Source organism: Pseudonaja textilis, chromosome 2 (genome assembly GCF_049901715.1).
Source record: "Pseudonaja textilis isolate UNSWEBS1 chromosome 2, rPseTex1.2, whole genome shotgun sequence".
Taxonomy (NCBI): domain Eukaryota; kingdom Metazoa; phylum Chordata; class Lepidosauria; order Squamata; family Elapidae; genus Pseudonaja; species Pseudonaja textilis.
Window position 1 is genome coordinate 157,807,953 of NC_141991.1, and position 11,762 is coordinate 157,819,714.

Below are 11,762 nucleotides of genomic sequence, written 5' to 3' on the forward strand. Positions count from 1 at the left end.
CAGCTCTGGAGAGGCTTTTTCCTACCCTCTCTTTCTCTCTCTGGGTTACCACGTTGGCTGCTAGCCGTTGGAGGTGTCTTGATTCGCGCCAAAAAGTGGGCGTTAGTGACTCTCTACAGCGCTGTGCTGTGATTTCTACTCGGCTCGAAATTCAAATGACACCCGCTTGAATTTCGCGCCAAATGCAGAGCGGCTGCGGCTCGCAGCGCTTCACTTTCCCCGTAGCGGGGCTAACAAGCGGCTACAGACGCTTTAACTATTTGACTCAGACCGCTTTCTCTGGCTGCGGATCTGCGTTTGCTCTTTTTGATCGCTCGTTTTGTTAGCTGACCGCTCTCTCTGGCTGCGGATCAGCGTTTCCTTATCACCAGCCGATCGCTCTCTCTGGGCTGCGGATCGGTGGCTAGTGACTCAGCGGTTGCAAGGTGCATCTGGTAGCCATCCCACCTTCGTCGCCAGTGTTAAGTTTGAGCAATGAGAGGCTGAACCAGAGCATGAGTGCAACAGTACTTTATTTTACAAATAAAGGGCTGACCGTGCTTGCCAAGCCTGGAACTGGCTCGCAGCAATCAGCAACCAGTTGGACCCCGCAGCCTGCTTTTATAGCTGGCTGCTGGGGAGAACCAACCAATGGGAATGGGGGAATATCGCCCACACAAAGTGAGTGGACCTGAGTGAGAACTCCCTGAGTCCTCAGGACATAACACCCCACTACTTACTTCTCTCCATGTATATTTAGTTCCATTGAGGACTACGCGTTGAGTATGATTTGTTAGCCAATTACAAACTCATCTAGTGGTGATGCTCTCTATCCCACATTTTTCTAGCTTGCCAAGAAGTAAGTTGTAGTCTACTTTATCAAATGCTTTACTGAAATCTAAGTATACTAAGTCCACAGCATTTCACTGATCCACTAATTTAGTCACTTTGTCAAAGAATGAAACATGATTTGTTTGGCATGATCTGTTTTTGACAAACCCATGTTGGCTTCTGATTATAACTTTGTTTGCTTCTAGGTGTTTGTAGATTTGTTGTTTGATTATCTCTTCCAACATCTTCCAGGTTTTTATGTCAGGCTCATTGATCTATAATTTTCTGGATCTGTTTTTTTTAATATGGGAACTACATCAGTTCTTTTTCATTCTCAGATAGTTCCCCAGTGCTCCAATAAATTTTCCCTTGTGATCCAAGAAATGCAAATAATTGCAGACTTCATTACTGTGCTCATAGTATTTTCCCCATTCTGCAACAGCATTCAGGTGTTTGAAAACTGCTGTTGTATTCAAACTCTCTCAATTACTTTTTCTCAAAATTGAACTTTTCTAACCCCTTCATTCTGTCTTCATAAGACCAACTGTGTAATTACTTTCTAATTACCTGATAATCCTCATTGTCCTTCTCTAAACCTTCCAAATTCTTCTTAAGAATGGTGCAAGAATTGGATGCATGCAGAATTAGCACTCAGAATTAAGTGAGGCTAAAAGGTGAGGCAAGCCCTTGGACCAATAGGCAAAAGAATCCTAACCTGAAGGAAAAATTGGGTGGATGCAGATAGACAGGGTGATGCTACCAGCAAGCTGCTGACACTCAGGCTAAACCTTTTTAGCTTGCATGCCATATGTTAGCACTATGTTGCTTTCTTCACTCTGTTTCTGGTCAGCTTTGCATATAAATTGGTTTGACACGCAAAAGTGGGGATATGCAGCATATATAATAGAAGGCTAATATTTTTAGCAAGAAGCCTTTGCTGCTTATAATATAGCTTATTGCCTAGATTGATAAATGTACTGCTAATGTTTTTTCTGTGGGTTTGGCTCTAGCTGTTTCTCTTCTTGTTCTTTGTGTTATTCCTGTCACATTTGTGGGATCCTCAGTTTTGCATTTCGCCCCCTACTTCAGTCTGCAGCATCAGCGGGACATATGCCTACAGCTTGCATTGTCTCCATGCAGGCAATCTAAACAGCTTGTAATCAATTTTAAAAAGTGTTTTTTTTTACTCTGGCCTCCCATTCCCCTTGTCCATGGGAATTTTTAAAATATAGAGGTTTTTTGTTTTTTTATTTAAACAGATGAACAAACATTGAAAATAACAGCATAAGAATAAAAACAAAATGATATATAAATGGAAGTATATAATAATCCTTTATAATCTTAAGGGAAAAGAACACTTTAAACATTGATATTTAATATTTATATCCCAAATCATATTTGTATAAGGATAATCTATTGAGAATTGCTGTGTTATATATTTATAAAGTCACTTTCTAGGAGATAGGCATCCCTATGAATTTGATTAATAAATAAATTTAGTTGAACATGGCAATCAAATATGAGTAGAATAATCCTTACCTAAAGGATGCTTAAAGATGGATTTCTTGTGTTAATTTTTCAGCCAATGCTATTTTTGATATAGTGATCCAGACAACAATAACAACAACAAAACTTTAGTTTTCCATTGTTTTGAAACGGTAAATCCAGAAACTGACCACTCACCTAATTTGGAAGTTCTTAATCTTGGTAACTTGCAGCTGATAGTGGGCATCATAAGGAGCCATGGAAGCTACATTTATAAATACAATTTGCTCGGAAGATCCATTCATGGGTACAGACTCAGATGGGCAGAGTGTACGACTGACTTCTGTGTAGTTGTAATTTCTTTGGTAACTGCCAACACAAAGCAAAATCTGACATTCAGAATAAAACCTGCATTTTAAAAAACCCACATGTTTTGAGTATAATGCTTTGGAGAAAAACATATACTTAAATACTAATTATCCATCCTCTACCAGCTGGGATCATAAATCAACCTGGCCCTGGACTCTTCAAACGCCAGGTTTTTAAAAAGCGTTTCTAAAGGACAGCAAGATGAGGTCAGACAAATCTTCGAGGGTCCTATAGGTCCTGCACTCAGACTCCATAAAATATTATCTAAATGAAGATAATTTCATCCAAATATTTATGTCTATGTTATAAAACAAACTGCCATTTAAAACAGAAGGGAGGAGATAAAAATAACTCCTTCACTCAGAGCAGAAGTGTTACTGTGTCTGGAATATGTCATGAACTAGGAGCCAATAAGTGGCGTCACAAGGGCTCTATTCTTTCAGGCATTGAACAGTTCCAGCACTGTGGGTGAAGAGTATCTCTTGGCCTTTAGTACTACTCCGAATATAATCCCTGCACTTTGTTGACATCCAAGTTAGCTTTTTAGCCTGAACAATTTCCATAGCATACATCTATCATGCCTTTTGTCTCATTGCCTTATCTTCTGTTATCTACCTTCACTAATCCTGTTTATATCTCGTTATCTGCCTATTGACTGTTCTGCATCAATTCCTAATTGCTGGTGACCTTTTCTCTTTGAAGTCTGTCCAGCACCAGTCAGCCTAGAATCCATGTTCTGTACTTGAATTTGGCCAAGAAAACAGATGCAAGGTAATGAGTGAAGTCTTCAAGTTGAGTTCAATTTCTGGTGATTTTATGGACATATCCCTGCAGTTTTGTTGGCAATAATACAGAAAGGGTGTCCTCTTGTTTTTTTCTAAGGTGTTTTTGACTTCGCAGTTTAGACCATAGCTCTGGGGTTTCCTGGTGGTCTCCTATCCAGATATTTAACGGTGTCTGACTCTATTTCTCCTTTTCAAGATTAGTTAGCCAGAGAGTCCCTAAACAAACCACTATTGCACAAATTTTTTGATGAGTTTTGATAAGTCTTCCTCTCTTCAGCCAATTTGAAGAGTACAGATTTAACACTCTGGAAATTCTGATATGCTTTGCTAGACAGGAATCTTTGTTTCCAGCTATGAAACTGCTAGACATATTTGATTACTAAGCAGTTACATTTTGATCCTGAATCACTTTGATGATAGGAAATCATATTGTTATAAATTGTTATATTGGTGTTATGGAATAAGCCGAATTTTGTAATAGCAGGAAAATATATTTTATTGGAATGCTCAGATCAACACTTTAACTCAACTGATTTCAAATAGCTATTAAAATATTTTCAGAGTTTATGTGTTGAGTATAATTTCTCTCTAGTGTTTGTTTGGCAATATATATATAACAGAAACAGGTATTAATCAAACAGTATGGCCCAAATGCCCTAGCAGCTTTTGAAATACTTGCAGTCTTAAGTACCTTAAAAGATGCAATGCTTGAAAAAAAAACCCAGCAACTGAAGGGATTAAAAAGTAAAATTACTCATGTAACTGAGTTTGGAAGGATGAATTGGAATAATCCAATTTTGGAGAATTATATTGGAGGTCCAGGTGTTTAGAAAAATGAAATTAATATATGAAAAATATTATTTCATATTTATTGTACCTTTCAAAGAATATTTTAACATGGATTTATTTTAATCTGCAATATATCTAGGTGTTATTTCTTTACTTCATAATTATTACCTGGGGTATTTTTTGTAGTTTGTGGACTGGTTTCCAACAGAAATAAGAATCTCTGTTTATTCTCCTGGATTTCACAAGGTAATGGCATAATCAAAACACAATATTCTTCTTGCTAGATATCTTGATTAGAGACCTGCAGGCTTCAGTTCGAACAGAGAAAGCTAATCCCAGAAAGCTAAAACAGGTTCCTATTTTTTATACCAATCTACAATAAAGGCTTTCATTTTGTTCTCCAGTAGCTACCTGAAATCATTTTAATTGAATGCCAGCCATTGACACCCATTTCTTTTATTTCCAAAATGAAGCAGTAAAAATATTAAAACAGTTGTAGATGGATAATAAATGCAAGCTGGTGGTTAGAGGTTTTTGGTTTTTTTTGCTCAAGAGGTGAAGTTTTTGAAAAGAATGAAATTACCCTGACAGATCAAATATAAAATGTTGGAAAAAATGGATATCCTGTACTACAAAGCTTATATTTCTGTTTTTGCCATAGAAACCCCAAGAATTAATGTTCTGCTAACCTCCAAATTGGGTTATCACAGGAAGATAGTCTGAAAACTAGCTTGTTCAGAACAGTTTCTTAATTACTGAGTGGGATCAGATAGCGGGCTCTTATCTTGACTGTGCTGAAACAAATATATTGTGCTCCCATTTCTTTCATTACTCCCATTGTTCCTAACATATTATATCAGTACTTTACTACAAGCCAGTTTGGATTCATTTTAATATAAATATATAAATTTAACAAATACATTAAGTATAACACAAAAGAGGTATAATTCATTTGTCTATTTTACAAAACTCCAAAAACAAAACAGTTTTCACACATCCAAAATATATCTCACAAAGCTTTTTAGCAGAGAAAAGGCTGGATATTTTAATAATTTTTAGGCATACTTTTTAGGTAAATACTCAAATGACAGCTTAAGGTAATGCCCAAGATTATATGAAAACCAATATTGTAAAAACAAAAGTTGTTTAATCAGAAATTACTATCAACTTTGAATAGCTATTAGGATTCAATTAAATATAATTAAAGAGATTAAACCGGCAATACTGAATTATTTTTTAAACTTACTATCTGTCCTTATCTCTACACACTTAACTCGGTAAATTCTCTGTACAATAAAGAATAAATAGACGACAAAGTAATGTTGTGAAAAAAAATGAAGGAACGCTTCTTCTCTAGCAGGGAAAGAGTAAAAAGCTCCCTTTTAAGGAATCTTTTTAGAAGGAATTTGAGGTAAGAAGTTGGAATAAGAAAAACTAAACAGGATAGAAATAAATATGACAGGAAGCGATTACTTACAGCCCATGAAAAATGAGAGGGAGCTGCCAGGACAGCACCCCTTTTTGCTGCCGAACTACGAACAAGACAGGGTACTGGTCATCTTTGGAGTCGCTCTTCACGGTAACACGGAGGGCATCTGCCTGCACAGACAAAGAGACATCCTGGGTACTCCCATCAGTGAATGCCTACTTTAATCCTTTTCTGATGGGAGTAAGCTAGGATGCGGCTCACAAAGACAAGAAGCAGACTTATCAAGACATTATGCATGCTCAGAGTTTGGGTAACAAACAGGGATAACATGAAATCCTAATACACGAGGGCAGGTACAATGCTGTTGTAATTTCTAAAACTTAGTTGGATGGAACCAGTGATAGGAATATATGCTAAAAGGATATAAATTGTTCAAAAGAAACAGAGCCAACTGACTCAAAGAGGGGGAGGAGTTCCTTTGTATGTAAAAAATTGCTACACCACTATAGAAGTATGCAATACTAGGGATAAAAGCTTTCTTGAAAGTATTTGGGTGAATATTGGAGGAAAAAGAAACTACAGGCCACTCAATCAAGCAGAGGAAATACAGGCAGTCCTTGACTTATGATCACAATTCAGCCCAAAATTTATGTTGTTAAGCGAGACATTTGTTAGGTAAACTTTGCTCCATTTTACAACTTTTCCTGCCACAGTTGTTACAGTAAGTGAATCACTGAAGTTAGTAATCTGGTTAAGTGAATCCGGCTTCCCCATTGACTTTGCTCATCTGAAGGTCACAAAAAGTGATCATGTGAGCCAGGGAAACCCCAACCATGATAAATATGAACCAGTTGCCAAGCATCTGAATTTTGATCACGTGATCATGGGGATGCTGCAACGATCATAGGTGTGACAAACAGTCATAAGTTACATTTTTCAGTGCCATTGTAACTTTGAATGGTCACTAAACAAACTGTTGTAAGTCAAGGACTACATGTAGACAAACTTTTTGCTAATCAGTTAACCAAGGTGATCAACAGTAGGGAACTTTAACTTCCTTACAACAACCGAGAAACAAATTCTGCAGTCAATGGATAATCTAACAGGTTTCTGATGTGCCTAGCTGACAACTTTGTCACCCAAATGGTGGAGGAAGGAACTAGAAGCTCAGTTATACTCAGTGGCGAGATTCAACTAATTTAACAATTGGTTTGCCCAGAGTCAGGTTGGCTGTCATGGGAGGCATGGCCCATCCTCATCCTCCAGCTCCGCTGCACATGCAGATGAGCCTCCTACGATGGCTAATCTGACCCTGAGTGAAGCAATCGGTAAATTACCACTGTCTTGATATCAAAGTGAATCGTGGATGCTGTGCTATGCTGCAATGGGGAAACAGGCAATGGAGCCAGGAGTGGGCTTCAAATAATTTAACCGGTTCTCTGCCCAGTTGCTGGGTGGGTGTGACCATGGTGGCCATGGCCTAATTGGCCTCTTGCACCACCCAGGGAGAAAAAATGGTCGCGGGGCCCCTATTTCACTCTCCCCGGACTCCATAGACTTTTCTTGAGCCTCTGGGAGGTCCATTTTCACCCTCCCCAGGCTCCAAAGGCTCTCCATAGGCCAGAAACGGGCCCATTTCTGGCCTTCTGGAGCTTCTGAGAGGCCCGTTTTTCACCCTCCCTGAACCTCCGCACAGGCCCTGCACTTACCTGTGATCTAAAATGGTCCACATGGGAACTTCTGGGAAGGGTGGGGCAGGGCAGGCAGGGCCAGCCAGTTCACCAAACCAGATGTAAAATTAACATCCGGTTCGGTTGAACCTGTGCGAACCGGCTGAAGCCCACCCCTGAATGGAACAGCCAGCACAAGGGAAGGAGGAGGAGAAGGAAGAAGAAAGAGGGAAAGCGGCTTTCTCCTCTTCTCCGCTGTCCGCTCCATTGCCCATTTCTCCATTGCAGCGCAGCACCCACAATCCACTTTGATAGTGGGGAGGAGGGGGAGGGGTAATTTAACAACTGGTTCACTCAAACCAGTACGAACCGATTGAATCACACTATTGGTTATACTAATTAATAAGGTTAGATTGGTTGAAGGAATGGAAATTGTAGGAACTTTTGGGGACACTGACCATGTCATACAATTCACCATAGAGTAGGAAAAAGTGACTGAACAAAGTCAGCCTGTTGTTTTAGACTTTAAGAGAGCTGACTTTAACAAACTAAGAGCAAAATTAGAAAGAATGTCCTGGATGGAAATCTTAAAAGGAAAATCAATTCGACATGCCTGGGAAACCCTGAAAAATGAGATAATGAACAGTTAAGGAAAGTTAACTATAGCTAGCCTAAGGAAGAGAAGAATTAGGGGTGACATGATAGCTTCTTCTGGTACTTGAGGGGCTGTCACAGGGGATGGACTTATTCTCTAAACCAGCAGAGGGCAGGACAAGAAACAATTACCGGTAGTGGAAAGAGAGATCTAGTTTGGAACTAAGGAGAAATTCCCTGAAAGTGAGAACAATGAATGAATGGAGCAGTTTCCTTCTGCAGTTGTGAGTGCTCTATCACTGAAGGTTTTCAAGACAAGATTGGACAGTCATTTGTCTGGAATGGAAGAAGGACTCCTGCCTTAGGGAAGAGGTTGGATGAGAAGACTTCCAAGATGGAAGATATGTGAGACAGAAGGTATTCCCCCAAAGACAAAGCTCCTCAGCAAGTACAGGTAGTTCTTGACTTACAAGAGTTTATTTAGTGACCGTTCAAAGTTACAATGTCACTGAAAAAAGTGATGTACGACTGATCTTTTTTTACACTCATCACTGTTGTGGCATCCATATGGTCACTAATCAGAATTCCTACGCTTGGCAACTGACTCATAGTTATGATGGTTGCAGTGTCCCAGGGCCATGTGATCAGCTTCTGTGAGTTTCTGACATGCATAACCAATGGGGAAGCCAGATTCATTTGACAACCATGTCATGAACTTAACAACTGCAGTGGTTCACTTAACAACTGTGGCAAGAAAGTGTGTAAAATGGGACAATACAAATGTATCACTTAGCAACAGAAATGTTGGGCTTAAGTGTGGTCATAAGTCAAGGACTACCTGTGTAGGCAACATATTTCACCATAGACATTTTTCTCAGGTGTAGCCTGACGCAGCTTCTTCAAAAGAGGAGGGATCTTCTTCCAGGAGGCTATTCTTTTAACTGAGGGAGTGTAGGGCTTAGAAGATGCCATTCGCCTAGAATGCACAGCAAACGTTTATGCTAATGCTTTAATGTCACCAGGAAGACATAATGCTAAATGGAGACATGGGAACAATGGACACACCTTTACCCCACATGGCCTGTTCAAATTAAGGCTTCACTTGTGTGTAAGGGATAGTAACTAGGTAAAAGTTATAGTGAACTGGAGAAGCTCTGCAAAAGCAGAGTTTATGATCACAGGAAAAATCAAGAACCCGGTGAGTAGATCAATTCTTTGAAACCTCTCTAGACAATGAAAGAAAGGGAAATCACCCACATTTGCTCTAGACAGCTGCTCCTCAAGGGAGGCTGCAGAACAGTAGCTTTCTGTGAGTTTGAGGCCACACAATGAGACCTTGAGTTTTTTGACATCAGGATTGAAACATTTCTCCTTTATTTATTGGCTTATAATCTTATACGGAATGAAAAATTATTAAATTTATATTTTACACACACATACACACATTGACTTGTCTATAAGGTTGGCAAGTTAAATATTTACATGTTTTGCTTTATTATTTTTATGTTTTAGTTCAGTGAAGGATTTGTTCTTTTCACATTTCCAGGTAATTGTATTTTTTTCTTTGCTGATAAAAAGAGAGTGGGTAATAAGGATATTACTGCAAAGACTGAACGTGTATCAAAATAAGCAAATATACTGAATACGTTGCCCTCTTTCTTACATAGAACTGAGATTTGGAGAATATCAGGAGAAGCAAAAGTACTTTGAATGCAAAGCGAATGGGTTATTTTGGTATATGGTAAAACAGAAAGAGTCAAAAGTACGTAAGTTGGATGGAATGCAAAAGCAAGTGATAGACATGAAAGAAATATACTTAAAGAAAATGAATGAAAGAATATATATTTCTTTCATTTGTGCATTGTCAGACTTCAGGGTTTACACATACACACACACTGATGTAAACCTGACTCTGCCCAATTGAAAGAAATACATTGAGATGCCTTGGTCATTTACAGAGAATGAATGAGCATCTCTTTAATTTAATCTCTTATTAACACATTTTCTTTTATTGCACTTTGAATAACATTGCTTATGCCCCTCAAAACAAAACAACCACCAATGTGATACATGGATGGAAAAATAACCTGTAATTACCAATGTGGAGTTAACTGTTATGTAATTCCATGATAACATGCGCTCTGACATTATCTCAAGGAAGCAACAGAAGCATTTGTCATGACTCAGAAAGAACAGGGAAATCTGAAGTTTGTTTAAATGGGAGTTTTATTTGCAGAAACAATCACATAAAAACAAAGCAAGTTCAGAAAAATAGCTTAGCTCCTGGGAAACTGCCAAAACCGGAGGCGGAGGGGGACCTGAAAGGGATAATGAATGAAGAACCCGACTGGTTTTCAATTCCGAATCGCTAGGCCTTGTCCCTCTCCTCCCTTCCCCATCATCTGAGCCCCGCCGCAGGCCTTCAGCCGTTGTTGCCCCCCGGAGGTCTCCTCCCGCCTCGCCACGGGAGCCCGCCAGCCGAGCCGAGTCTCCCCAGCCCTCCGCTCCCCCGAGTCACCCCCACCCCCACCCTCTCCGAGCAGCGCAGCCTTCCAGGGCTCCAGCCGCACCTGCCCCAGGGAGCACCTGCCGCCACCTTACCTGGCCCGCCTGGCTGGTGTAGTTGAAGGAGTACAGCCGCTCCGTGCCTCGGTTGACCGTCCCGTTGAAGACGTGGTCGAACTGAGCGGCATGTTCCGCGGCGCCAGGGCGAAGGCTACTCCGCGATGCCCTCGGCGGCTGCAGCAGCTGCCCCTGAGCTCCAGCCACGGCCAGGAGGAGCCCGGCCAGCCCTGCCCAGCCGCTCATCTCCGCCGAAAATGGACGAGGCTGCCGACAGGAGAGCGGCCGGGGCGAGTTTCCGCGAGCCCGGGGCCTGGCGCCCTCTGTTTACTCGCTACCTCGCTGCCTTCTAGCCGCCGCCGGCCGCTCGCCGCGCCCGGGGCTTCTCCCGCCCTTCTTCCTTGCCACCTGGCTCATTTCAGAGGGACATCCGTAGCGGGTCGAGGCGTGGTCAGTGGGTCTTCGCCTCTGGGCGGCGAAGCGAGGCCGGGTTTCCCCGGACTTCGGAAGGAGAACGCCGATCTCCCTGGACGCAACTTTCCACGAGAAAAAAAAACCAGACGAGGAGGGGTTCGGCAGCTGCGCATCCAGCCTGGGATGGCACGTGCGGAGACCTCGATCCGTCTAGGAAGGAAGGAAGGAAGGAAGAGAAGCTGGCAGGTGAAGCGCTGCCTGCCTTCCTGCCTGCCTTGGCGGAACGTGGAGAATGTCCCGGTCGAACTTACCAGAGCCCAGGAAGTGAGCTGCCTCTGCCGCCGCCGGCGACCCGCGTCCCCCGAGTGTTGCCTCTTAGCGCGGGAGCGTAACCCGTCCTTCTGCGCCCCCTCACCCGCCGTGCTTGGGCTTGGCGTGTTCGCTTCGGCAGGGGGACAAAAATTACAAGTTCCGTGCCTTTTTCATAGGAAACCTCCTAAGTGCGTTTCGTTCAATCTTGTCCGGTCTATCTTGTCCACACCTTTGGCCTTCTGTAAGCAATGCTTTGGACGGGGGTTCGTTTTTAATAGCGAAGTTTATACCCGGGTTTACCCCACTTTTATTGCGGGATTCAGCAAGGTAGAGTTCTGATGGTGATACTGATTTGAGATGTTAGTCTAGGAAGAGCCCTTAGGAAATCGTGCAAACTTTATTCTTTACTTCTATTTATTTATATACTGTATCACCACCCCTCACCCTCTCCTGTAAGGCCTTAAGAACAAAGAAGAGATGTGAGGACTAGAATTAATACAGAATTTGGGCCAATTACCAGCCCTGCATGCTTACACAGGAACA

At 41.5% G+C, this 11,762-nt stretch overlaps 1 protein-coding gene across 8 annotated transcripts in view; it reads right to left on the reverse strand.

The window, feature by feature from the left end:
- SIDT1 (SID1 transmembrane family member 1) overlaps nucleotides 1-11,446 on the reverse strand; it is a 65,970-nt gene extending 54,524 nt beyond the window's left edge. For 4 of the 8 annotated variants that reach the window (XM_087926182.1, XM_087926179.1, XM_087926181.1 and 1 more), the window contains exons 1-4: nucleotides 11,219-11,331; nucleotides 10,533-11,117; nucleotides 5,716-5,837; nucleotides 2,494-2,664 (exon numbers count right to left, since the gene is read on the reverse strand). In XM_087926182.1, coding sequence (XP_087782308.1) covers nucleotides 2,494-2,664; nucleotides 5,716-5,837; nucleotides 10,533-10,739 — 500 coding nt within the window. In that variant the 5' untranslated portion in view covers nucleotides 10,740-11,117; nucleotides 11,219-11,331. The other 4 variants (XM_087926185.1, XM_087926184.1, XM_087926183.1 and 1 more) reach the window with 2 other exon arrangements.
- Between the last annotated feature and the right edge of the window lie 316 nt (nucleotides 11,447-11,762).